This window comes from Papio anubis, chromosome 1, assembly GCF_008728515.1.
Source record: "Papio anubis isolate 15944 chromosome 1, Panubis1.0, whole genome shotgun sequence".
Classification (NCBI taxonomy): domain Eukaryota; kingdom Metazoa; phylum Chordata; class Mammalia; order Primates; family Cercopithecidae; genus Papio; species Papio anubis.
The window spans coordinates 216,919,969-216,946,072 of NC_044976.1; the positions used below are offsets into that span (position 1 = coordinate 216,919,969).

General features: G+C 39.8%; 2 protein-coding genes across 15 annotated transcripts in view; one reads left to right on the top strand and one right to left on the bottom strand.

Moving 5' to 3' along the window:
- LOC103880245 (olfactory receptor 2B11) overlaps positions 1–26,104 on the bottom strand; it is a 68,132-nt gene that overhangs the window by 38,154 nt on the left and 3,874 nt on the right. For 4 of the 14 annotated variants that reach the window (XR_001897979.2, XR_004180507.1, XR_641169.3 and 1 more), the window contains exon 2: positions 16,917–17,057. The gene's annotated coding sequence lies outside the window, so the exon portion shown is untranslated. Of the gene's footprint in view, positions 1–9,022; positions 9,187–12,112; positions 17,058–26,104 lie in introns of those variants that run through there. The other 10 variants (XR_004180509.1, XR_002519335.2, XR_001897980.3 and 7 more) reach the window with 10 other exon arrangements.
- On the top strand, positions 1,068–2,348 carry LOC101007259 (putative olfactory receptor 2W5). The gene is given in 2 exon segments (XM_009195644.4): positions 1,068–1,656; positions 1,659–2,348. Coding segments are annotated over 2 exon segments (960 nt in total). The 3' UTR covers positions 2,030–2,348.

Sequence of the window (26,104 nt, forward strand, 5' to 3'; positions counted from 1 at the left end):
AATGGATGGGAACTACCGAATTCCCAATTGCAGCTCCAACAGGATACAGCTCATAGCATGTCAGTTGTCAGGATGGACAGGTGGTGACAGCGGCTGCATAGACACATGTCCTTCAATGTATTTCTGTGCCCTCACTCCCACAGCTTTCTTCTTGTGTGTTGCCCAGATCCTGTTTGCTATTATCACAGCGGATACACGCCTGGGTGGACATTGGCTGTATAAGGCAGAGTTCCCATCAAAGCTCTCGGCTTAGACTGGAAATCATCAATAGCTGAAAGGGCTCAGGGTATAAACTCAGTGTCACCAGTTACATAGACATGTGAGGTCTGAGTGGGGAATTAGAGAAGATCTAAACTCTTTCCCATGTTGCACAAGAAAAGTCAAGTTAGAGAGAGATGAACTGAATAGCAGGCCATACATTTGCAGACCTGTGTTTTACAGAGGCAGAATTAAACCTATCATCTCAGTCCTTTCTTGTAGGGTCAAAAATCACTGTGTTTCTTCTTAATAAAATTACATGCCATTAAGGAGTTGCCTGGTATGTACATTCATGTCTTCCCTAAGCATCATCCATAAATGTGGTCCTTCATGACTTTGCATATACTACCTCCTCTTTGTGAAACATATTTAGCTCAATCTGCTACATGTCAAATTCTTACTTATTATTTGGAACAACCAAAAAAAATTCTTAGACTCAGTAGTCTCCCTTAATGCAAACTGCTCACACAGGCCCCCCTGGTCACTTGGGAGTGATCTGCATAATGCTCAGCCTTTTAACAAATATTCTTTGAGAGAACTTTCTCTTTCTCCCTTCTTTGTCATTATTCATACACATTATTCACCAAGGAGGGAAGCTCCAGAGTCAATTCATCCCATCTTCCTGGGGCATCAGGCACACGACTTTGCACGTAACAGGTTTCAATAAGTGTATTCTAAAAAAGCAAAGAAAGGGCAAATGGCCCTCTTAACTTCACAGACCTGTAAATGGAAATTGGAGAGTGCCAGACGATCTGCATGTGCTCCCTTATCTAATTCTTTCATTGTTTCTCTGTAATAGCTGGTGGATTATGGGAAAGGACAATGCCAGTGACCTACAGGCATTCATCCTGGTGGGCTTTTCTGATTGGCCTGGACTGGAGAAAATTCTCTTTGCTGTTATCTTGATCTTCTACATCCTGACCCTGGTGGGCAACACTGCCATCATCCTCTTGCTGGTCGTGGATGTCAGGCTCCACACACCCATGTACTTCTTTCTTGGGAACCTGTCTTTCTTAGACCTCTGCTTTACAACAAGCATTGCCCCTCAGCTGCTGTGGAACATGTGGGGTCCAGAGAAGACCATCACCTACCACGGCTGTGTGGCCCAACTGTATATCTACATGGTGCTGGGCTCCACCGAGTGCATCCTCCTAGTTGTCATGTCCTATGACCGCTATGTGGCCGTCTGCCGGCCCCTGTACTACACGGCAGTCATGCACCCACGTCTCTGCCTGCAGCTGGTGACCATGGCCTGGTGCTGTGGCTTCCTAAACTCCTTCATCATGTGTCCTCAGACGATGCAGCTCTCACGGTGTGGACGTCGCAGGGTGGACCACTTCCTGTGTGAGATGCCTGCTCTCATTGCCATGTCCTGTGAGGAAACCGTGCTGATGGAAGCGCTCACCTTTGCCCTGGGGATGGCTCTCCTCCTGGTGCCCCTCTCCCTCATCCTCATCTCCTATGGTGTGATTGCGGCCGCGGTGCTGAGGATGAAGTCAGCAGCAGGGCGAAAGAAAGCCTTCCACACCTGCTCTTCTCACCTCACAGTGGTCTCTCTCTTCTACGGAACCATCATCTACGTGTACCTGAAGCCAGCCAACAGCTACTCCCAAGATCAGGGGAAGTTCCTGACTCTCTTCTACACCATTGTCACTCCCAGCATCAACCCCCTCATCTACACTCTGAAGAACAAAGATGTGAAGGGGGCCATGAAGAAACTTCTGGGGTGGGAGAAAGGGACTGGCAAGCCTCAGTGAGGGGAACACTCTAGTAATGTAGACAGTTTACTGGAGTTATTCTCTTAGACGTGTCTGTGGCCATGTGGAGAACTAATATTCAAGCAGTAGAGTGAACGTGGGTGGGAAGATGCTTTCGAGTTTGACCCCGTCCTCTGCCCTCTGGATGTGAAGTGGTTTCCTTCTGTTTGAAGGTGCCTGCTTCAGGATATCTCTGCTGTATCTTGCACTTTCCTTATCTTTTTGATTTATCCACAACCGCTGAGAACTTATAAAACTAATTCAATCACACAAAGGCACTGGGCAGTCTGCAGATTATGTCATGGATGTCAAATAAAAATTGAGACAACATGAGTGGCCTTTTCTTCAAGCCCTTTTATTTGCTTCTGTGGCAGTTTTTCAAAGAGAGAGGGGTCAACATCAGTCAAGTTATAGTGCCCTGTCCTGGATACAGGTTGGTTTTGTATGAGTAGGGAATATCCTTTGAGTTGCTTTTTGAAAAAGACGAACTTGCTCAGAGTTATTTGCATCTTCTCCTTGACCTTTTCTCATAGCCAAAGTACCTACAAAAGAGCTGACTTTAGTCAGGAATGCAAGCCTTTGCGAAGAACAGAGCAAATGATACACATCCAGATAGAATGAATGACTTTGTTCTCCTTAACAGGTTACTTTAAACAGCTGTAAATATTCTACTTCAAAGACAGCTGTCCTATACTCAAATTAATCACTGACCCCCAACCTCCACCAATAACTCTGATGACCAATCTTGTAAAATCAGTGCATGTTGGAATGAGGCGTTACTGAAAGCAGTGTTTCCAAAACTTGATCGTGCATCAGAACGCTTAAGGCACAAATTTCCGAGAACTCTCCAAATTTCCTGAATCAACAATGCCAGGTGTGGGTCTAGGCATCTCTGTTTTTAAAAAGCTCTCTAGGTGTTACCGATGGTAGATTTTGAAATCATTGTTTTAGGCCGGGCGCGGTGGCTCAAGCCTGTAATCCCAGCACTTTGGGAGGCCGAGACGGGCGGATCACGAGGTCAGGAGATCGAGACCATCCTGGCTAACACGGTGAAACCCCGTCTCTACTAAAAAATAAAAAAAATAAAAAAAATGAAATCATTGTTTTAGAGATAATAAAAATCCAGCTCCTCACATTACCCAGGACTCTTCCTGTAGCATTCTGAATCCATGGCTGCCTTAACTGGGTATGAATGATTCCGTGCACCAGGCATGGGAAAGACAGTATCATCCATATCTGGATTTGGAACTGATTTATCTTCTCACCAGTTAACTTTCGAAGCCTAGCCTTTTTCATGTGTATTATGGAGGTCATACTCCTCACCTTAGAGGGTTGTAGTAGAGATTAAGTAAGACAAGGTGTGTTAAATATGAGGTGGGTGGTCTCTCAGTAATACTTACTTTTTTTCCCCCATGTACTACAGGCATTGGGCAATCTTCTTTTGTAGGTCTTATGCAATTGTTATTTAGATCTTGTTTTTAGTAAAATTCTGCTTCAGTATTTTTCCATTTATTATCTGCAAGATGCAAAATGTTCTTCTCTTCCATGTGTAGACAACACCCTTTGCTTGCTTCTTTCACATTAGGTAGATAGGATCCCTCATAAACTCTCAGAGGACTTTGCTTCCTATTTTTGTACCCTAATATAAATGTGGGTTGGGGGGTGAGGTGGCGATTCAGGGTAAGTGTGCAGATTTCACATTATTTGTAGATAATACCAGTTCAGGCTTTTTGAATTATAGGGCAGAGTGTGTCCATAGACTATCACAGAGGTTAAATCTATGAGATAACAAAAATACCCAGACAGAAATGGAAAAAAATTCAAAGTTGTTTAAACAGGTGTTTTGGAACTATTGCATAAAATATTTCAAAACCTGTTGCTCCTGTCATCTTCCTGAATAAAGATGATCATAGGACATGCGAAAAGTAGATATTCTTTACCCTATTTGCAAATAATGTGACTAAAACATACGGAGGCTAAGGGAGTTGCTTAAATTACAAGGCAAGTGAATACCTAAGATGGCATTCATTATTTGTCAAACATTTCCCATGGAGTTTTTCATTCCATTAATTACTGCTTACACATTTAGGTCCTATGTGGTTAAATTTGGACTATTGGACTATTTAGTAGCCAAATGCTATTTTTTATTGATAAAAAATTTAAGTTTTTCTTTTAAAATCTTTTCTTTTAAAATCATCCAAGGGCATCATCCTAGAGATAAAAGATTAAAAAGATTTTGTCTGTTAATCCAAATACCAGTCCTTTTCTTTACTCCAATTCTCCTGGTTGAGTTTCTGTGGCATAAAAACTGCCAGGAAAGCACCCCCATATATCTAATGAGTATATTTTCAGCTTAAGTGGAGGAGGGTACTGGCCACAGCTGTGAATATCATTTCCCACGTGGTTTTTTTCTTTATATTAATGCTATTTCTGTGATAAATTTTTCAACGGATCAAGTTAAGGAGTATTTATTAAATGCATATAATACCCTGGAAATTCCAAGGAAATCAAAGAAATTGACATGGCTATAGGGGCCTGTCCACTGACAGCTCCTAGGGTACACTACCATTCAGATCCCTGTCATTTGTCCTAGCACTGACACTGCAACAGTGGACGTTTTCATTCAATAACACCTTTATCTTGGATACAGTTAGTGACAAGTTGGAGTTTCAGGGTATGGGGAGAGGAATCAATCAACCCATCTACAAATTGACCATTGACTTACGTGCTTTAGTTTTGTCAACTTTAAATAATCAGATTCAGAAAATACGATTAAATATATAGTTTATTTGAGGGCAAAACTTGAGAACTAGCCACCTGAATAACACAGACTCCAAAGAAATCTAGTCAGTACTCCAAAGTGGAAAAGTTAAAGTTCACTGATTTAGGCAGAAGCAGAGGAGTTTAGCAGAGTTACAGTATTTTTCATATAAGGTCAATAAATACATTATGGTGATTTGATTACGTTCAGTTGGCTACATGCCAAGGAAAATTGTTTAACATGAACATTCCACAAGAAGGGGTAACGGTCTTGAGGAGTCTTATCTCTGGTACAATTTAGTCTTTCCTAATCATTTACAGGAAAAAGCAGAAGTTGCAGCTGTATGCTACGACTCAGGCCACATAGTCACATTCCTCTTAAGGCTCAAAATAATTTAAAGTTCCAACAGCTTAAGTTTGAATTGCTTATTTCACAGTTTGATAAAATTTGTTAATCTGATTTCCCTATAGGGGCTTAGGAAACTGATTCAAAGGTACTCCCCCAAATTCTCATCAACTGGAAAGAAAATAGAATAAAATACTACTATAATAAAATTGGACAAAGTAATGATATAATACAGAGTAAGGTAGAGATGGAATAGTAAGAAAATATTTGACCAGAGAATTGAACTAGAACATAAAATTGTGAAATTCTGATGCTCTTTAAAAAGTATTTGGGAAATACAGAAAGACAATAATGATACATTAAAAAAGTATTTCTGTCTGAAAAAAAGTTTGTGTATGGAAGGCAGGTAGAGTAAGATTGATTGTAAATGATGTTGAATCTGGCCGGGTGTGGTGGCTCATGCCTGTAATCCTAGCACTTTTGGAGGCTGATCACTTGAGGTCAGAAGTTTGAGACCATGCTGACCAACATGGTGAAACCCCATTTCTATTAAAAATACAAAAATCAGCCAGTCGTGGTGGTGGGCACCTGTAATCCCAGCTACTTGGGAGGCTGAGGCAGGGAGAATCCCCTGAATCAGGTAGGCAAAGGCTTTCTTCCTTCCTGGCTGGCTTCCTTCCTTCCTTCCTTCCTTCCTTCCTTCCTTCCTTCCTTCCTTCCTTCCTTCCTTCCTTCCTTCCTCCCTCCCTCCCTCCCTCCCTTTCTCCCTCCCTCCCTTCCTTTTTTCTTCTGTCAGCAAGTATACTATGCTGGGACAATGGAGATATGTATATTAAAGACTTAAAGAAAAAATGCAATCTGATGCTGACAATGTGGTGTGGAATGAATGAGGTGGGTACTTGACTTGATCATTGAAGTTTGGGTGTTTCTATAGGACATGAAGTCTGTTTTGAGTCTTAAAGAGTGAATAAGTTAGAAAGGAAAAGAATGAGAAGGAAATGCTATGTGTAAAAAATAAAAAGACTGTGCTAGTCAAAGAGGAGATGAAAGGTATTTTGAGTTCAGTAGTTTGACATATTTGTTTGTAGGGTTCTTATGGGGAACTGCCATGGGTAAATAATGGAGGCACAGGCAAGAACAAGGTTGTTGAGCACACTCTTCTAACCTAATATCAAGTTGAGGAACTTGGATTTTATTTTCCCTAACATGGAGAGAAAATGAATGCATTTAGGAAAGAGTGGCATAAGTAGGGTGTATTTTAGGCAGATCATTTGCTGCAATGTAAAGTATATCTCTGAAAAGGGAAGAAGAAAAGCACTTTAATAACTCAAGAGAGAAGTTGTAACAATTTAATTAAGAAAACCAGAGTGTGAGTGAAGAATAGGAATTGGATTTTGGAGATGTTAGGGAATAGAATTTTCAGAATTTAGGATTTGACTGGAAGTGAGAAATGAGTAAGAGAATAAACACGACTTAATCTCTGGTATGTGATTAGCTTTTCTGGATGTAGAAAGAGCATATTGGGTGGTGGCTGAAGACTTTAATTTTACATGAGTTGATAATTAACACAGTTTTCTCCCAAATTAGAAGGAAGCATCTCAAGAATCATTATTTTAAGACTAAGGGTCCAAATCCTGTGAAAATAATGATCTCAGATTCATCAAGTCCTCTGAGCCATCCTGGCACAGAAGGACTTATTAAGCTTTTGCTAACACACTCCAAGCTATGGAACTAAGCCATTAAAAACTGTGGTGTTCTTATGTCTGTTTTGGGCCTCTGAGGTGAAGGTTTCTTGGGGATTGTCTCTGTTGTCCCTACGGGAATGAGCTCTGAGGTCTGGGTGGATGATGACAACCCCAGTAAGGGATGTGGCTAACAAGTCAATGTGTCTGGAATCTCATTGCCCTGGGCAAAGGCAGAGATAGTTTGATCCTGATCTGCCTGACTTAATTCTGTCTCTGAGCAGTACATCTATAATGGATCAAACCATATAATTCCTTAAAAGTCCAACAGCTGGTGAGTTAAGTCAGTAAATGGTCCAGTTCAAACTGACTTTATTTTTATTACCCAGGTTATTCGACTGAGCCGATCCATTCTTTTACTTTTGTCATTGCAGATATAATTACACTAACAATCAAAGCACTGTTTCTTCCATCCCACCCAGTGAGAATATAGGTGTTTATCTTTCTGTGCCTGATGTATTTCACTTAATATAATGCCCTCTGGATTTATCTGTGTTGCCGCAAATGACAGGGTTTCGAATCTGTATCAGTGAGGAATTTTGTTTGTAATTTCACTTTTGTTCTATGCATTATTATTATTATTTTTCAGATAGAGTTTCACTCTTGTTGCCCAGGCTGGAATGCAATGGCGCAATCTCGGCTCACTGCAACCTTCGCATTCTGGGTTCAAGTGATTCTCCAGTCTCAGCCTCCCGAGTAGCTGGTAGGTGACTGACAAATGCTCCAAAGTAGCCAAAACTTAAAATTAAGTTAAAGTTTACCTTCAAGATTCAACCTGAATGAGTTGCTCTGTATTGCTGGTAACAAAAAATAACCTTTAATGGTATAAAAGCAAACCTCAGAGAATTTTTTTTTCCCCAGTTGACATCTAAATGGGAAGCTGTAAAATATTTGTATGGCCTTATGCACTTTTTACTTTAGAATTTCAATTTTTTCTAGTTAAATTTTTTCTAAACAGATTCTTGCGTATTTGAAAGACAAATGACTTAATTTAAATGCTTAAGCAGTTTTTAAGAAGTTAAAGCTGTTGTGCTTATTCTTTTAATGGTTTATTTAATATAACTACATTTTAAGAGTTTGATTTAATGTTAAGTTCCTCTGAACTTTGGTTAAGCAGAAAGCATTACATGAGATTCTTGACATATGCTTTCAAGGAATCTCTTTAAAAAACGTTAAAGGTAGAAGTATTGAAATTTTAATTACGTATTTGCATAATTTGAAAAATTATGTCTTGCAGCTTTTTAAATGCCCAAGTATGATACATATTTTCTCTTAGTAATATGACGATAATAACTGTAGTTACCATGGGCTAACTATATGCTACACGACATGCTAAATTCTGTATGTATATTTATCTTCTAATCTTTAGAATTGCCTAATAAGTTTGGCAGTTTTATTGTCTTCATTTTTATAATCATTATTCTTGATTCATTATATAGTCATTTTTCTGTGCTTGATTCTTTATGTATGTTTATGTTTGTTCATGCAGTTTTATTTCTAATAATGTAATAAACATTTAGAAATTAGAAAACTGAGATTTAAAAGTGGAATAAATTGTCCATGGGACACCCAGCTATAACACGCTCAGAGCCAGGATTAAAACTGGCATCTGTCTGATTCTAAAACCTGCGATGGTAACTACCGTGACTGCAGAAATCTTCCTTGATCATTCTACGTCAATTGACTTACCTGTCTCTTTCTACTCTCAGTCTTCTTTATTTTTTTTCTTATACTCATTACCATTTGACGTGTGTGTAGTTTTTTTTTATAGAGATGGGGTCTTGCTTTGATAATCATACATGTATATTTTTAATATACTATCTGTCTCTCTTGCTTTTTTGTTCACTGTTCTCCTAAAACAAGTCCAGGCATTTGTATGTGGTTTGTAGGTATTGGTTGATACTTAAATGAATGAATGTAATTAGTGTATTCTGTACACCTTCAGTGCATATATTATTAAAGATGTGATAGATTTCGTGTTTTCCTTTCTTTATATTGTTATTACTATATTGCAGCAGTCCCCAATCTTTAGCACCAGGGACTGGTTTCGTGGAAGACAACTTTTCCATGGACTGGGCAGGGGGACGGTTTCAGGATGATTCAAGTACATTACATTTATTGTATACTTTATTTTATTATTATTGCATTGTAATATATAATGAAATATAAAACTCACCATAATGTAGAATCAGCGGGAGCCCTGAGCTTGTTTTCCTGCAACTAGACAGTTCCATCAGAGAGTGATGGGAGACAGTGACACCCGAAATGTGGTGCTTATGTCCAGTCTGCTCCGTAATCTTGGCTGCTGTCACTGCAAAAAACCCTGCTTCACAAAGACAGGATGTTGGAAATGCAAGCAGGTGTTTCAGTGATACTATTGACAAGGAAATGTCAGTCCTCCTGTGGAGAACAGCAAAGGCTTTGCTGTCCTTAAATTTTACATAACATTTTGTATTATTGGTCCTTCTCTGTGTTATTTTTTTTTTTCTGATATCTCTCCTCTGTTCCTCCTCCTCTTAAATGGTACATCTAATCCTGTTCTCTTATTCTAAATTTTAAAATGATTTTTCAATGCCTGCAGGTCTTTACTGAATACCTCTATAATCATTTAACTCCAATTCTATTTCAATAGCTAGGCTGCCCATCTGGTATTTCCATTGGTTATTATACTTATCACAAACTTGATAAATCTGAAATTCTGTGCAATAGATAATTTTCTTGTGGTAGTTAAAAAATATGTTCAATAATTATTTGAAACTCTTCAAAAAGTATGAGGTATCTTCAAAAAGTTCATGGGAAATGCATATTATGAAGAAACCATGCATAGATTTCAGAAATATTTTACACCTAAATAAACTTGTACTAACTTGTTATAACATGTCTGAACAGGATCTAATTTGAGGAATTATAATAAGAAAACTAAGACATCAATTTGAAAAGAGGTCCTATTAGAGCAACATGAATTCTGCCAAAATTAATGCAAGAATAAACATCAAATTTATGGCAATTTTGGGTGAAACAGTAAAATCACTGGTTCTTTATGACAAGTTTATGAGGACAATGCCCTCCAACATTCGCAAGTTTACAAATGAATAACTCATTTGAAGAAGGGATGATAAGATATTGAAGATAAAGCCTGCAGTGGCAGACAATTCACATTAGTTCACCAGAAAAAAAAAAAAATCTTGTTCATGTCCTGCTTTAGGAATAACAATAGCATAAACAGCCAACACCATAGCCATCTCAATTGGTTACATTTACACAATTTTGAAAAATTTTCCACTCAATAGTTTCAAAAACTCTTGTTCCCAGATCAACTGCAGCAAGAGCAGAGCTTTCAACTGATATTTTGCATAAGTGGAATCAAGATCCTGAAGCATTTCTTCAAATAATTTTAAGAGGAGGTCAAACACAGCTGTTCCAGTGAAATCCTCAAGACTTTCTAGAGGGCCCAAAACAAAAGAACCCCAATAACACATGCTATTATGAGAGTATTTTGAGAAAGTTAGCCAAAGTTTTAGAAGAAAAACTTCCAGGAAATTTCACCAGAGAATTCTTCCCCACCATAACAATATTCCTCCTCATTCCTCTCATCAAAAAAAGACAAATTTGCCAGAGTTTCAATAGAAAATTATTAGGCATCCACCTTATAACCCTGATTTTGCTCCCACTAATTTCCTTTTTCTTTTCTGATTTAAAAAAAAACTTGAAAGGACACCCATTTTTCTTCAGTTAATAACATAAAAAAGACTGTCTCGACATGGTTAAATTCCCAGGACCTTAGTTTTTTGTAGGGATAGACTAAAGGCCAGTATTATTGCTTATAAATGTGTCTTGAACTTGATGAAGCTTGTGTTGAGAAATAAAGTTTCCGTATTTTACTTTTGTGTTTTACTTTCATTTTTTCACAAACTTATTGAAGTCCTTTCATAGACCCTAATTCTCTTCTTCTTGAAGGTATGTCCAGCTTCAGTATCCTTTCTTGTGAATAGAATGTGACAGAAGTGACCATGTGTGACTTCTGAGTCTAGGTCATCAAAGATTTTGCCACTTATGCTTTCCTTTTTTCTAAGCCACTCACGCTGGAAGAAACCAACAACTATTTGGTGAGAATAATCAAGCAGCCAAGCAGCCCTACAAAAACATCCATGTGGAGAGAACCTGAAGCCTTCAATGACAAACACCACCAACTCGCAGGCTGTGAGTGTGAGCAAACTTGAAAGTGGATCTTCTACTTTCGGTCAAGCCTTTGGATGACAGCCCCAGTTGAAATCTGACTGTAACCACATGAGATATCCAGAGGCACAACCACCATGATAAATTGTTCTTGAATTACTCGTTTACAGAAACTCAATTAGGTAATAAATACTGTGAGTTTATGATACAAAATTTTGGGGTTATATGTTATGAAACAATAGATAGCAATTTCACTCTTTCAACATCCATTTTATTTTTATACAATAATGCATTTTTAATAATGGGGTATGTATTGAGAAATGCACCATTGTGTAATATCATTGTTGTGTGAACATCGTAAGATGTACTTACACAAACCTAGGTGGTATAGCCTATCACACACCTAGAGTATATGGTATAGCCTATTGCTCCTAAACTACAAACCTGTGCAATACGTTACTGTGCTGAATACTGTAGGCAACTGTAACACAATGGTCAGCATTTGTGTATATAACATAGAAAAGGTAGAGTAAAAATATGGTATAAAGATTAAAATGGTACACTTGAATAGGGCATTTACCTCAGATGGTCTGCTAATTTTCATGGTCACATGAAGATTCCACTGAGATATATTTTCCCATAGGTGACAGCCTTGACTATGTGCACCATCCATGAAGGTCCCCTTTGCCTTGCTTTTCCTGACTTGTCAAGTGCATGATGATGTGGCAAGCCAGCGCAAGAGCTGAACTCTGTTCTCTTTCTATTGAGTTCTGCAGCTATTTATTCTGAGTTTGGTACCTAGACTTTGTAGACCCCATTTCTTTGACATTCTTGGTAGAATCAGGTCATCTTCATCCCATTGTGCTATCCTTGTGTTACTGTTATGTTTTATGATGCCTAAAGTTATTTTATAGAAGAATAATCTGAGGGTAGACCATAGGCCTAGAACCTTTGAGCCTATTGTTTGAGCCAGCCTCACAGAGAGGACAGTTAGTGGTTTTCACTGGATCAGCATCAATTTGGATAAACATTGCTGTCAGTTACTATGAAACTGGTTACATTTTCTATTCGGGTTTTTTTTTTTTTTTTGTCTTAAGAAAACATTTTTAATCAGAGCATGTTTTCTATGGTTTTACACCCACTAGGGTCATAGGCTTTTTTCTGCCTTAAGAGATGGCCAATGATTGCATTGGGGTCTAGACATTAGGTGCACAGAATTACATACAAACTGTACTCTAAATACTCTTCATTTTAGGATAAAACTATTGGTACATATATATTTTTATTATAATTCTTATGCTTATTTTTCTGAATAGCATTACTTCATCAAAAATTATTTGAACCTTTAATGGCCACACTAACGAATGTTGACCAGAGAAACATTGTTCCTTTGAGTGGCCTTTTAGGAAAACAAAGATTCCTTGGGTCCAATGGGCAGTATTGTTAGTTGGTAGGCAGAGGACTCCACATGAAATCCTGAATCAAACACTGCTCCACTAAAATATTCTGTGGCTAAAGATGAAAAATTTTACAATCAGAAGCAATAAAAACTAGACACATTTTTTAGTAAATCTTTCCCTTTCTTGTCCTTCGGTTGCCTCCTGGCATGCAGCTCTCCCTCCTGTCTCTTATGATTCTGTTCTCTCTTCTTCTGCCCCACCATTGACTTTTCCTTCTTGCTTTCTGTCCTGAAATTATTTTCCCGTCATAAATTCTCAAATTATTTGTTCCATCTAAAGATCCAACTTTACCATGAGCCAGATATGTGAGCAACTGCAGAATTTAAATCTAGTGCACGAGTTCAGAGTCATACATGAACTAAGAAGTTATAATGAACAATTTTTAAAAACTAGACAAGGAAATAAAATATTAATCAAATGATTTAGAATTCTTTAGGGCACATATGGCCCAGGTTTGCTGGACATATCAACTTGTACACCTGTTAATTGAAACATCAGATGCGAAATCCTAGATGACAAAATGTGATTTGGTCTGACCTGGTGGTCAGCATTGTGCCATACCTTTGGAATTGACAGATAAAGACAGGAAACATGTAGAATTCCGCTTTCCAAAATAAATATCAGGGTCAAAATCATTCATAAAAACAATAAAATTATTAAACTATGGAAGAATTTGGAGATAGACTATAAAATTTATTGTCACAACTCAAAGCTAAATAAAACAGGTTTTCATTAAAAATCAAATTATGTAAAAGTTGTAAAACTTAAAATCTTAATATCAGGAATAATTATATAATAAAAGCTATCATAAATACTCAACAGGAAACCAGAAATTTTAATTATTTTGCCATTTGTTTTACTATCAACTCTGATTATTGTGTTTCTTAAAAGAAACAAATATACCATTATGAGGTGATCAGAAGCAGACAAGGAGATTAGACATTCCCTCATTTATTCACTCAGCAACCCTGCTACAGAACTAAACCTATGCCAAGTGCCCTGGTGGGCCCAGCATGTGGTGCTGAGAAATGATTGTATTGCCCTTTCCCCCACTCAGGGAGCCCACAGTCTGAGGATATATGGACAAAAACACTAAAGCAAGTACATATAAAAGAAGAGTAAATGCTATAATAAAGTAACATGTTGGGAGGGAGGGCAGGGGAGCCATGGCATTCGAGGGACCCAAATGCCTCATTGAGGTGACATTTATGCCATGACCAGGATAACAACAGAAGGCCAGCCCTACACAAGTCTGGGAACAGTATGTCAGGGAGATGCCACTCCTGGTGCAGAGACATGCAGGCAGAGGTGACGTTGGCAGAGGATGTGAGAAAGAGGCCGGTGTGGGCTAGAGGGAGCCTGGGGGAGAGAAGAAAAGAGGGAGGATGACTCTGGGGGCTGGAAGAAGACAGTGATCTGCCTCTCTCTGACAACATTGTCCCCAAACTTAGCACCTTTAAACAACAATGCTTACTATCTCATGATTTATGTGGACCAGAATCTGGACACCGCTTTGCTGGCTGCCTCCACATGGGGCTCCATGAGGCTGAGGCTGTGTTCTCAGCTGAAGCTGGGCTGTGGGAGGATTGGCTTCCAAGCACACTCACGTGGGTACTGTCCAGGTTCAGTGTGGACTGAGAGCCTGAGTGTCTCCTGGGGCCTGGGCACTCCCTCATTCTCTGTTGTGTAGGCCTCTGCCTAGGGCAGCTCATAACACTGGAGCTTGCTTTCTGAATTTGAGGAATACAGCAGAAAGACAGGGAGATAATTACATATTGACAGAGAAAGACAAAGACACAGGCAGAGAATGAGGGATAAAATACTGGACAGAGTAAGTAGATGAGAGAAATAGACAGAGAGATTGAGAAAGGAAACACAGAAGTGACTAGGAGAAAATGACAGCTTTTTTGATAATAACATAATGAGAATTGCAATACACTGAACATTTCCCCACCAAAAACTGTGTACGTTGAAATCCTAGCTCCCAGTGTAACAGTGCTAGGAAGTGGGAGGTAATTAGGTTCTGAATCCTCATGAATGTGATTACCAGCTCTATAAAAGAAACCCCAGAGAGCTCCTTACTCCACTATCTGTCAGGTAAAAATACAATGTAAAGTCTACAGTCTTCAACTCAGAAGACAGAGTTCTCACCAGAGCCCAACCACGCTAGCGTTCTGATCTTCAACTTCTGTCCTCCAGAACTGTGAGAAAAAACATTCTGTTGTTGATAAGTGGCTCAGTCTATCTTTGCTATAATAGCCTGACCTAAGACAGAAGTGTTATCCCATTACGTCCGTTGCATTCTGTTGGTCAGAAGTGAGTCACTAACCCCTTAGTATTGTGAGCCTTCCTGTAAGCCTTGCCCACCACATAGGCCAAAATGAAGGACATGGGTCTGATTCTGAATATAATGAGAAGGCACTGAAAGGAGTAATGTCAGAGGATGACACTCTCTGAATTCCATTTCATCTCAAACTCTTACTGATGCAGAATGAAAAATGAGGCTGAGAGGGGAAGCGACTTTCCAATATCACATTGCTGGATACAGGCCTGTTTGAGGTGTACTCTATGCTACCTCCCATTCCTTCTTATAGTTCCTTTATCCCTAAGTGTGTGCATTATCTACATGGGATGCCACACTATGAGTTTTACAAGTTTTATCTCATACACACCTGATGAGTTCCCTAGGAAGAAGATGCTGGCATGTTACCCACTGTACGTGTTGAAAGGCCCCTAAACCCACAATAACTTTGCTAGTGTCACAGAACTGTAAGAAAGAGTAGGTTCTTACCCACATCTGTGACCTCACACCTGAGGCCCTGGCTGTATTCAGGTCTTTCCAGGGAACTGAGGGCTGTGTTTGCATAACTGCACACAGGTAAAGAGTTAACATGCAGGGATAGTGAGCAGTCAGTGGCCCAGCAGGGCCTTGGGGTAGGTCTTATGGAAGCAAGGAGCCCAGAGGATGAAACTTTGAAAAAGTGATCTTACTTCCTTGGTGACAGACCCCAACAGAACTTAGAATTCTGGTAACCAAGCACCCACATCCTAGAGACAGCCCTGTATCCAGGTGGGAAATGCTTGGTTGGAAATGCTTAAGAGAGCACAATGTGCACCTGCTAGATCCCAACTCTCTTAGGCTCTTGCTTCAGGAAGGCCTAAAGTGAAAATCTTTTCGGAGATGCTGACATTGGCTTATTCCTCACCGTATAAGTCTCTGGAGATTTTGCAGGGGTTGCCCAGAGGTAATATGTTAAGTCTAGGGCAGGCTCCTCCAGCCTAGGTCTCATCAATGCTTTCATTGTCCTTTGCTTTAGAATGTAAGGAAAAATCAGGAACTTAAAATAGGAAAAATTGACCAAAACTACATTTTTGTGAGATTCCCTAAGGTTCGTTGTTGTTGTTATTTTGTTTTAGACAGGACCTCACTCTGTCACCCAGGCTGGAGTTCAGTGGCACAATCACAGCTCACTGCAGCCTAGATCTTCTGAGATCAAGCAATTGTCTCACCTCAGCCTCCGAAGTAGCTGAGGGACTACAGGTGCACACCATCACACTTGGCTAATATATGTATTTTTTATCTTTAGCAGAGATGAAGTCTCATTATGTTGCCCAGGCTTGTCTTGAACTCCTGAACTCAAGCAATCCTCAATTTTTGATACATAGCTTTGCTAGGTGTAGGATTCTTAGTTGACAAGTTTTTTCTTTTTTTCTGTGAGCACTGGCTAAAGAAAGTTTAAAAAGAAGAAATAGAGAAACTTCAAGTAAGGCAATTAAACGAACAAATTAAGAGCTAAGAAACAACAAAGACTGAGTACTGAGGTTGTAATTATGGCAGCTAATGATAGAATGGATCCAGTCAGAGAGTTTAGGCAGAATCGTACTTGCAGAGAGTAGAAGTCTGAGGGTGAAGGTGTCCTAAATGAGGCCAACTGGAAGACTTGTTTATTACAGAATCAAAGACAATGCATGGGAACACACCATGCCAAACCCAAACAGGTTGAGGTGGTGCTCTGTGCAACGGTATATAGGTTTATGGGAAGAAAAGCTACTATTATAACATCAAGTTGTTTGTTTTTTTTTTAATTAAAAGAATCACAAATGTGGCAGTTATAATCAGGGTTAAGGTTAAAGTTAAAGTTGTATTTCAGGTTTGGTTGGTGGGTGTCACAAAGAAAAAGTATGTCTGTTGCCAAGAAGTGGGTGTTCTAGTTTGTGAAATAAAACATCCCAATGACTAGAAACAGTAGAGGAGAAAAAGGGATGGGATGGCAAACACAGGTTCCTGGAAATTTATATTAAAATAAGGTTTACAAAGGAGGGCAGTGTGCATCTCAGTCATCAGTGCTGCCTGCAATGGAGTATTTCTACCCATGATAAATACACCATAATATGTGAGAGGTGAAAAGCAGCCTACCTTATGCTTCCCACGCCAGATGCCTTGATTTGGGGCTCTGTTCCCAGGGAAAAAGAGCACATCTTTGAAGTAGTTTTGGAGCAGGAGGTATCTTCCAAATTCCAACGAAGTATCTTATATTTCTAGGTGATCCTGAGACCTCTGCAGAAGAAATAAATGAAGGCCATGAAACTTCCTTGAACTAGTGGAAATCCATGAGAAAATCTGACATTATGTTCTATTCTCTTGGAAGGTAGAAATATTGTTTGACTTCTGTTTTGTTGACAAGAAGTGAGGCCAGACCACCCATCTGAACAAGGCTACCTGGGACAATTACCTCACACGTGGAAAACATTGGAGTCCATCTGTTTCCAATCTGCTGTCTTCCAAAAATTAGAGAAGTTCAGTTTTCCCTTTGATATCCTGTTTCTAACAATCCCAGTGCCAGTGCTGTCCTGCTTCCACAAGTGACAGTGACAAATATGAGCCTGAAGGAAGATGAGCTGATGGCATTCCCAGCTTATTATGACTCCTTGGGGGCCTTATCTTACATACATGGATTCAATTCGTAGACTTAGCTGGGTGAGTATCTATTATTCAGCTGCATTAGAAGTGACTACTTAAGACTTAGGTCTTAAGTAGTCCTAAGACTACTTAAGTGGTGAAATGAGGCAGGATTTTCTCCTCATGATTGCCATCTTACTATCACTGAATCATAGCTAAAATCAGAAATTATTCACGAAGAAACAGAAATGTAATATTATGAGGACATATATTTAGAGATTGGTGGAAAGGCCTTCATAATTTTGTGGCGTGCTCTTTGAGCTGGAATTATAGTTGACATTTCATTATATTAGCTATACTAGACTTTATGCATTTATGTAAAGTTTTATTTACTTTTATGATACTGTAAGTTCTGGGACACATGTGCAGAACGTGCAGGTCTGTTACACACGTATACATGTGCCATGGTGGTTTGCTACACCCATTAACCCATCACATACATTAGGTATTTCTCCTAATGCTATCCCTCTCCTAGCCCCCCACTCCCCGAAGGTCCCCGGTGTGTGATGTTCCCCTCCTTGTGTCCATGTGTTCTCATTGTTCAACTCCCACTTATGAGTGAGATTATGTGGTGTTTGGTTTTCTGTTCTTGTGTTAGTTTGCTGATAATGATGGTTTCCAGCTTCATCCATGTTCCTGCAAAGGGCATGAACTCATCCTTTTTTATTGCTTAATAGTATTCCATGGTGTATATGTGCCACATTTTCTTTATCCAGTCTATTGTTGATGGGCATTTGGGTTAGTTCCAAGTCATTGCAGCAGTGAACACTGCTGCAATAAATGTATGTGTGCATGTGTCTTTATAGTAGCATAATTTATAATCCTTTGGGTATATACCCAGTAATGGGATGCTGGGTCAAATGGTATTTCTGGTTCTAGATCCTTGAGGAATTGCCACACTGCTTCCACAATGGTTGAACTAATTTACACTCCAACAGTGTAAAAGCATTCCTATTTCTCCACAATCTCTCCAGCATCTGTTGTTTCCTGACTTTTTAATGATCGCCATTCTAACTGGTGTGAGATGGTATGTCATTGTGGTTTTGATTTGCATTTCTGTAATCACCAGTGATGATGAACTTTTTTCACGTTTGATGGCCAAATAAATGTCTTCTTTTGAGAAGTGTCTGTTTATATCCTTCGCCTACTTTTTGATGTTTTTTTTCTTGTAAATTTGTTTAAGTTCTTTGTAGATTCTGGATATTAGACCTTTGTCAGACGGATAGATTGCGAAAACTTTCTCCCATTCTGTAGGTTGCCTGTTCACTCTGATGATAGTTTCTTTTGCTGTGCCGAAACTCTTGTTTAATTAGATCCCACTTGTCAATTTTGGCTTTTGTTGCCATTGCTTTTGGTGTTTTAGTCATGAAGTCTTTGCCCATGCCTATGTCCTGAATGGTACTGCCTGGATCCTCTTCTGAGGTTTTTATGGTTTTAGTTCTTATGTTTAAGTCTTTAATCCATCTTGAGTTAATTTTTGTTTAAGGTGTAGGGAAGATGTCCAGTTTCAGTTTTCTGCATATGGCTAGCCAGTTTTCCCAACACCATTTATTAAAGAAGGAATCCTTTCCCCATTGCTTGTTTTTGTCAGGTTTGTCAAAGATCAGATGGTTGTATGTGTATGGTCTTATTTCTGAGTTCTCTATTCTGTTCCATTGGTCTATGTGTCTGTTTTGGTACCAGTATCATGCTATTTTGGTTACTGTAGCCTTATAGTATAGTTTGAAGTTGGGTAGTGTGGTACCTCCAGCTTTGTTCTTTTTGTTTAGCAATGTCTTGGCTATTTGGGCTCTATTTTGGTTCCATATGAATTTTAAAATAGTTTCTTCTAATTCTATGAAGAATGCCAATTGTAGTTTAATGGGAATAGCATTGAATTCTTTTATAAATTACTTCGGGCAGTATGGCTATCTTCATGAACTAATTCTTCCCATTCATGAGCATGGAATGTTTCTTCATTTGTTTGTGTCCTTTCTGATTTTTCTGAGCAGTGGTTTGTAGTTCTCCTTGAAGAAGTCCTTCACATCTCTTGTAAATTGTATTCCTAGATATTTTATTCTTTTTGTAGCAATTGTGAATGGGAGTTCACTCATGGTTTGCTGTCTATTATTGGTGTACAGAAATGTGTGTGCGTTTTGTCAATTGATTTTGTATCCTGAGACTTTGCTAAGTTACTTATCAGCTTAAGGAGATTTTGGGCTGAGACAATGGGGTTTTCTAAATACAGAATCATGTCATCTGCAAACAGAGACAATTTGACTTCCTCTCTTCCTATATGAATACCCTTTATTTCTTTCTCTTGCCTGATTGCCCTGGCCAGAACTTCCAATACTACGTTGAATAGGAGTGGTGAGAGAGGGCATTCTTGTCTGTTGCCGGTTTTCAAATACGCTTCCGGATTTTGCCCATTCAGTATGACATTGGCTGTGGGTTTGTCATAAACAGCTCTTACTATTTCAAGGTGCGTTCCATCAGTACCTAGTTTATTGAGAGTCTTTTGCATAAAGGGGTGTTGAATTTTATTGAAGGGCTTTTCTGCATCTATTGAGATAATCATGTGGTTTTTGTCATTGGTTTTGTTTACGTAATTGATTATGTTTATTGATTTGTGTATGTTTAACCAGCCTTGCAAACCAGGGATGAAGCTGACTTGATCGTGGTGGATAAGCTTTTTGATGTGCTGTTGGATTTTGTTTTCCAGTATTTTATTGAGGATTTTTGCATCGATGTTCATGAGGGATACTGGCCTGAAATTTTTTTTCTGTTGTGTCTCTGCCAGATTATGGTATCAGGATGACGCTAGACTCACAAAATGAGTTAGGGAGGAGTCCCTCTTTTTCTACCATTTGGAATAGTTTCAGAAGGAATGGTATCAGCTCCTCTTTGTACTTCTGGTAGAATTCGGCTGTGAATCTATCTGGACCTGGGTCTCATTAATTACTGCCTCAATCTGAGAACTTGTTATTGGTCTATTCAGGGATCCAACTTCTTCCTGGTTTAGTCTTGGAAGGATGTATGTGTTCAGGAATTTATCCATTTCTTCTAGATTTTCTAGTTTATTTGCATAGAGGTGTTTATAGTATTCTCTGATGGTAGTTTGTGGGATTTCCGTGGGATCAGTGGTGATATCTCCTTTATCATTTTTATTGTGTCTATTTGATTCTTCTCTCTTTCCTTCTATATTAGTCTGGCTTGTGGTCTATCTATTTTGTTAATCTCTTCAAAAACCAGCTCCTGGATTCATTGATTTTTTGAAGGGTTTTTCGTGTCTCTGTTTCCTTTAGTTCTGCTCTGATCTTAGTTATTTCTTGTTTTCTGCTAGTTTTTGAATTTGTTTGCTGTTGCTTCTCTAGTTATTTTTTAATCATGATGTTAGGGTGTCGATTTTAGATCTTTCCTCGTTTCTCCTGTGGGCATTCAGTGCTATAAATTTCCCTCTAAACACTGCTTTAGCTGTGTCCCAGAGATTCTGGTATGTTGTGTCTTTGTTCTAATTGGTTTCAAAGAACTTATTACTTCTGCCCTAATTTCATTATTTACCCAGGAGTCATTCAGGAGCAGGTTGTTCAGTTTTCATGTAGTTTTGTGGCTTTGAGTGAGTTTCTTAATCCTGAGCTCTAATTTGATTGCACTGTGGTCTGAGAGACTGTTATGATTTCTGTTCTATTGCATTTGCTGAGGAGTGTTTTACTTCCAAGCATGTGGTCAATTTTAGAATAAGTGTGATGAGGCGCTGAGAAGAATGTATATACTGCTGATTTGGGGTGGACAGCTCTGTAGATGTCTATCAGGTCCGCTTGGTCCAGAGCTGAGTTCAAGTCCTGAATATCTTTGTTAATTTTCTGTCTCATTCATCTGTGTAATATTGACAGTGAGGTGTTAAAGTCTCCCCAGTTTATTGTGTGGGAATCTAAGTCTCTTACTATTATGATTGAGTGGGAGTCCAAGTCTCTTTGTAGGTCTCTAAGAACTTGCTTTATGAATCTTGGCGCTTCTATATTGGGTGCATATATATTTAGGATACCTAATTCTTCTTGTTGCATTGATCCCTTTTATCATTATGTAATGCCCTTCTTTGTCTTTTTTGATCTTTGTTGGTTTAAGATATGCTTTATCAGAGACTAGGATTGCAACGTCTGCTTTTTTTTTTTGCTTTCCATTTGCTTGGTAAATATTCCTCCATCCCTTTATTTTGAGTGTATGTGTGTCTATGCATGTAGATGGGTTTCCTGAATACAGCACACCAATGGGTCTTGACTCTTTATCCAATTTGCCAGTCTGTGTCTTTCAATTGGGGCATTTAGCTCATTCATATTTAAGGTTAATATTGTTATATGTGAATTTGATCCTGTCTTTATGATGCTAGCTGGTTATTCTGCCAGCTATTAGCTGAGCAGTTTCTTTATAGTGTCGATGGACTTTACAATTTGATATGCTCTTGCAGAGGCTGGTACTGGTTTTTCCTTTCCATGCTTCAGGAGCTCTTATAAGGCAGGCCTGGTGGTGACAAAACCTCTCAGCATTTGCTTGTCTGGAAAGGATTTCATTTCTCCTTTGCTTATGAAGCTTTGTTTGGCTGGATATGAAATTCTAGGTTGCAAATTCTTTCCTTTAAGAATGTTGAATATTGCCCCCCACTCTCTTCTGGCTTGTAGGGTTTCTGCAGAGAGGTCCACTGTTAGTCTGATGAGCTTCCCTTTGTGGGTAACCCGACCTTCCTCTCTCGCTGCCCTTAACATTTTTTCCTCATTTCAACCATGGTGAATCTGATGATTATGTGTCTTGGGGTTGCTCTTCTCGAGGAGTACCTTAATGGTGTTCTCTGTATTTCCTGAATTTGAATGTTGGCCTGTCTTGCTAGGTTGGGGAAATTCTCCTGGATAATAGTCTGAAGAGTGATTTTCAGCTTGGTTCCATTCTCCCTGTCACTTTCAGGTACACCAATCAAATGTAGGTTTGGTCTTTTCACGCAATCCCATATTTCTTGGAGGCTTTGTTCATTCCTTTTCATTCTTTTTTCTCTTTGTCTTCACGATTTCATTACGTTGATCTTCAATCTCTGATATCCTTTCTTCTACTTGATCGATTTGGCTATTGATACTTGTGTATGCTTCAAGAAGTACTTGTGCTGTTTTTCAGCTCCATCAGGTCATTTATGTTCTTTTCTAAACTGGTTATTCTAGTTAGCAATTCCTGTAACCTTTCTTCAAGGTTCTTAGCTTCCTTGCATTGGGTTAGAACATGCTCCTTTAGCTCGGAGGAGTTTGTTATTACCCACCTTCTGAAGCTTACTTCTGTCAATTCATCAAACTCATTCTCTGTCCAGTTTTGTTCCCTTGCTGGTGAGGTGCTGTGATCCTTTGGAGAAGAAAAGGCATTCTGGTTTTTGGAATTTTCAGCCTTTTGTACTGGTTTTTCTTCATCTGTGTGGATTTATCTACCTTTAGTCTTTGACGTCAGTGACCTTCGGATGGGGTTTTTGTGTGGACATCCTTTTCGTTGATGTTGATGCTATTCCTTTTTGTTTGTTAGTTTTCCTTCTGACAGTCAGGCTCCTCTGTTGCAGGTCTGCTGGAGTTTGTTGGAGGCCCGCTCCAGACCCTGTTTGCCTCATTATTGCCAGCAGAGGCTGCAAAACAGCAAAGATTGCTGCCTGTTCATTCCTCTGGAAGTGTCATCCAAGAGAAGCACCCACCAGATGCCAGAACGGGCTCTCCTGTATGAGGTGTTTGTCAACCCCTGCTGGGAGTTGTCTCCCAGTCAGAAGGCATGGGGGTCAGGGACCCACTTGAGGAGACAGTTTGTTCCTTAGCAGAGCTTGAGCACTGTTTTGGGAGATCCATTGCACTCTTCGGAGCTGGCAGGCAGAAAGGTTTAAGTCTGCTGAAGCTGTGCCCACAGTCACCCCTTCCCCCAGGTGCTCTGTCCCAAGGAGATGGGAGTTTTATCTATAAGCCCCTGACTGGGGCTGTTGCCTTTCTTTCAGAAATGCCCTGCCCAGAGAGGAGCAATCTTGAGAGGCAATCTGGCTACAGTGGCTTTGCCGAGCTGTGGTGGACTCTGCCCAGTTCAAATTTCCTGGTGGTTTTAACACTGTGAGAGGAAAGCCGCCTACTCAAGCCTCCGTAATGGCAGACACCCCTCCCCCCACCAAGCTCAAGCGTCCCAGGTCACCTTCAGACTGCTGTACTGGCAGTTGAGAATTTCAAGCCAGTGTTAGCTTGCTGGGTTCCATGGGGGTGGGATCCACTGAGCTAGACCACTTGGCTTCCTGGCTTCAGCCCCCTTTCCAGGGCAGTGAACAGTTCTGTCTCACTGGCATCCCAGGTGCCACTGGAGTACAAAAATAACCTCCTGCAGCTAGCTTGGTGTCTGCCCAAATGGCCACCCAGTTTTGTGCTTGAAACCCAGGGCCCTGGTGGCACAGGCACCCGAGGGAATCTCCTGGTCTGCGGGTTGCAGAGACAGTAGGAAAAGCGTAGTACCTGGGGCTGCAGTGCACCATCCCTCAGGGCACAGTCTCTTGCGGCTTCCCTTGGCTAGGAGAGGGATTTCCCTGACCCATTGTGCTTCCTGGGTGAGGCAATGCTCCACCCTCTTTCTGCTCACACTCCGTGGGCTACACCCACTTTCTAACCAGTCCCAATGAGATTAGCTGGGTACCTCAGTTGGAAATGCAGAAATCACCCGCCTTCTGTGTTGATGTCGATGGGAGCTGCAGACCAGAACTGTTCCTATTCGGCCAACTTGCCAGTGACCACACCCGCCCACGTTGTTTTTTTTTTTTTTTTTTTTTTTGTTTTTTTTTTTTTTTTAATGGAATCTCGCTCTGTGGCCAGGCTGGAGTGCAGTGGTGTGATCTCGGCTTACTGCAACCTCCACCTCTCGGGTTCAAGCCATTCTCCTGTCTCAGCCTCCCAAGTAGCTGGGATTACAGGTGCACGCCACCATGCCCAGCTAATTTTTGTAGTTTTAGTAGGGACAGGGTTTCACCATGTTGGCCAGGATGGTCTTGATCGCTTGACCTCTTGATTCGCCCACCTTGGCCTCCCAAAGTGCTGGGATTACAGGCATGAGCCACCACTGCCAGCCTGGATATCTCCTTTTAAGAATTGTCTATTCATGTCTTTAGCCCACTTTTTTTCTCTCTCACTGGTTTGAGTGCTTTGTAGATTTTAGATATTAGTCCTTTGTCAGATGTGTTGTATATTGTGAAGACTCTCTCCTACTCTGTCAGTTGTTTGTTAACTCTATTTCTTTTGCTGTGCAGAAGCTTTTTAGTTTACTTAAGTGCCATCTAGTTATCTTTGTTTTTGTTCCATTTGCTTTTAGGTTCTTGGTCATGAAGTCTTTGCCTAAGCCGATGGGTTTTCCAATGTTACCTTGTAGAATCTTTATGGTTTCAGGTCTTAGATTTAAGTCTTTGATCCATCTTGAGTTTTTTTTTTTATAAAGTGAGAGATGAGGATCCAGTTTCATTCTACACGTGACTTGCCAATTATCCCAGCACTATTTGTTGAATAGGGTGTCCTTTCCCACTTTATGTTTTGTTTGCGTTGTCAAAGATCAATTGGCTGTAAGTATTTGGCTTTATTTATGGGTTCTCTATTTTGTTCCATTGGTCTATGTCCCTATTTTTTATACCAGTATCATGCTATTTTGGTGACTACTGCCTTATAGTATAGTTTGAAGTCAGGTAACATAATGCCTCCAGATTTGTTCTTTTTGCTTTGTCTTGCTTTGGCTATGTGGGCTTTTTTTTGTTCCATATAAATTTTAGGACTGTTTTTTCTAGTTCTGTGAAGAGAGAAGGTGGTATTTTGATGGGAATTGCATTGAACTTGTAGATTGCTTTTGGCAATATGGTCATTTTCACGATATTTATTCTACCCATCCATGAGTATGGGATGTGTTTCCATTTGTTTGTGTCAACGTCATTATTTTTAAAATGCTGCCATTTGACTATCTCAGAACCAGAATATGTGGACTATGAACCACATGAAAGCTAAGGAGCCACCAGACAAGGCAGCCAGATAATGAGGTAAGTAATGAGAGCATGGAAAATGAATAAAAGCCTTTCAAATCTCTGACAAAGTAACTGAAGACAAGGACTTTTCCCCTGTGTGAAGTTTGTGGTTGACACATTGTGGCACTGCAACAGTAATTTTAATTTTTAATATGCAAGAATATATTTAGAAATACAGTTTAAAATGTTTAAGAAAAATGAATGGTAACTGATTAATATATAATAACTCTGTACCTTGATGAGGTCCTTGTAGGTCCAACAGCTTCCTGTGTTAACAGACGTAGTGTATTATTCCATTCTCACACTGCTAGAAAGAACTACCTGAGACAGGCCAATTTATGAAGAAAAGAGGTTTAATTGACTCCCAGTTCTACAGGCTGAACAGGAATCATGACTAAGAGGCCTTAGGAAACTTACAATCATGGTGGAAGGCGAAGGGGAAGCAAGCACTCTTAACACGATGGAGCAGGAGCAGAGGGAGGTGCCACACACTTTTAAAGAACCAGATCTTGTGAGAACTCATTCACTATCATGAGAACAGCAAGGAAGCAATCTGCCCCCATGATCCAGTCACCTCTCACTAGGCCCCTTGTCCAATTCAACACGAGATTTAGGTGGC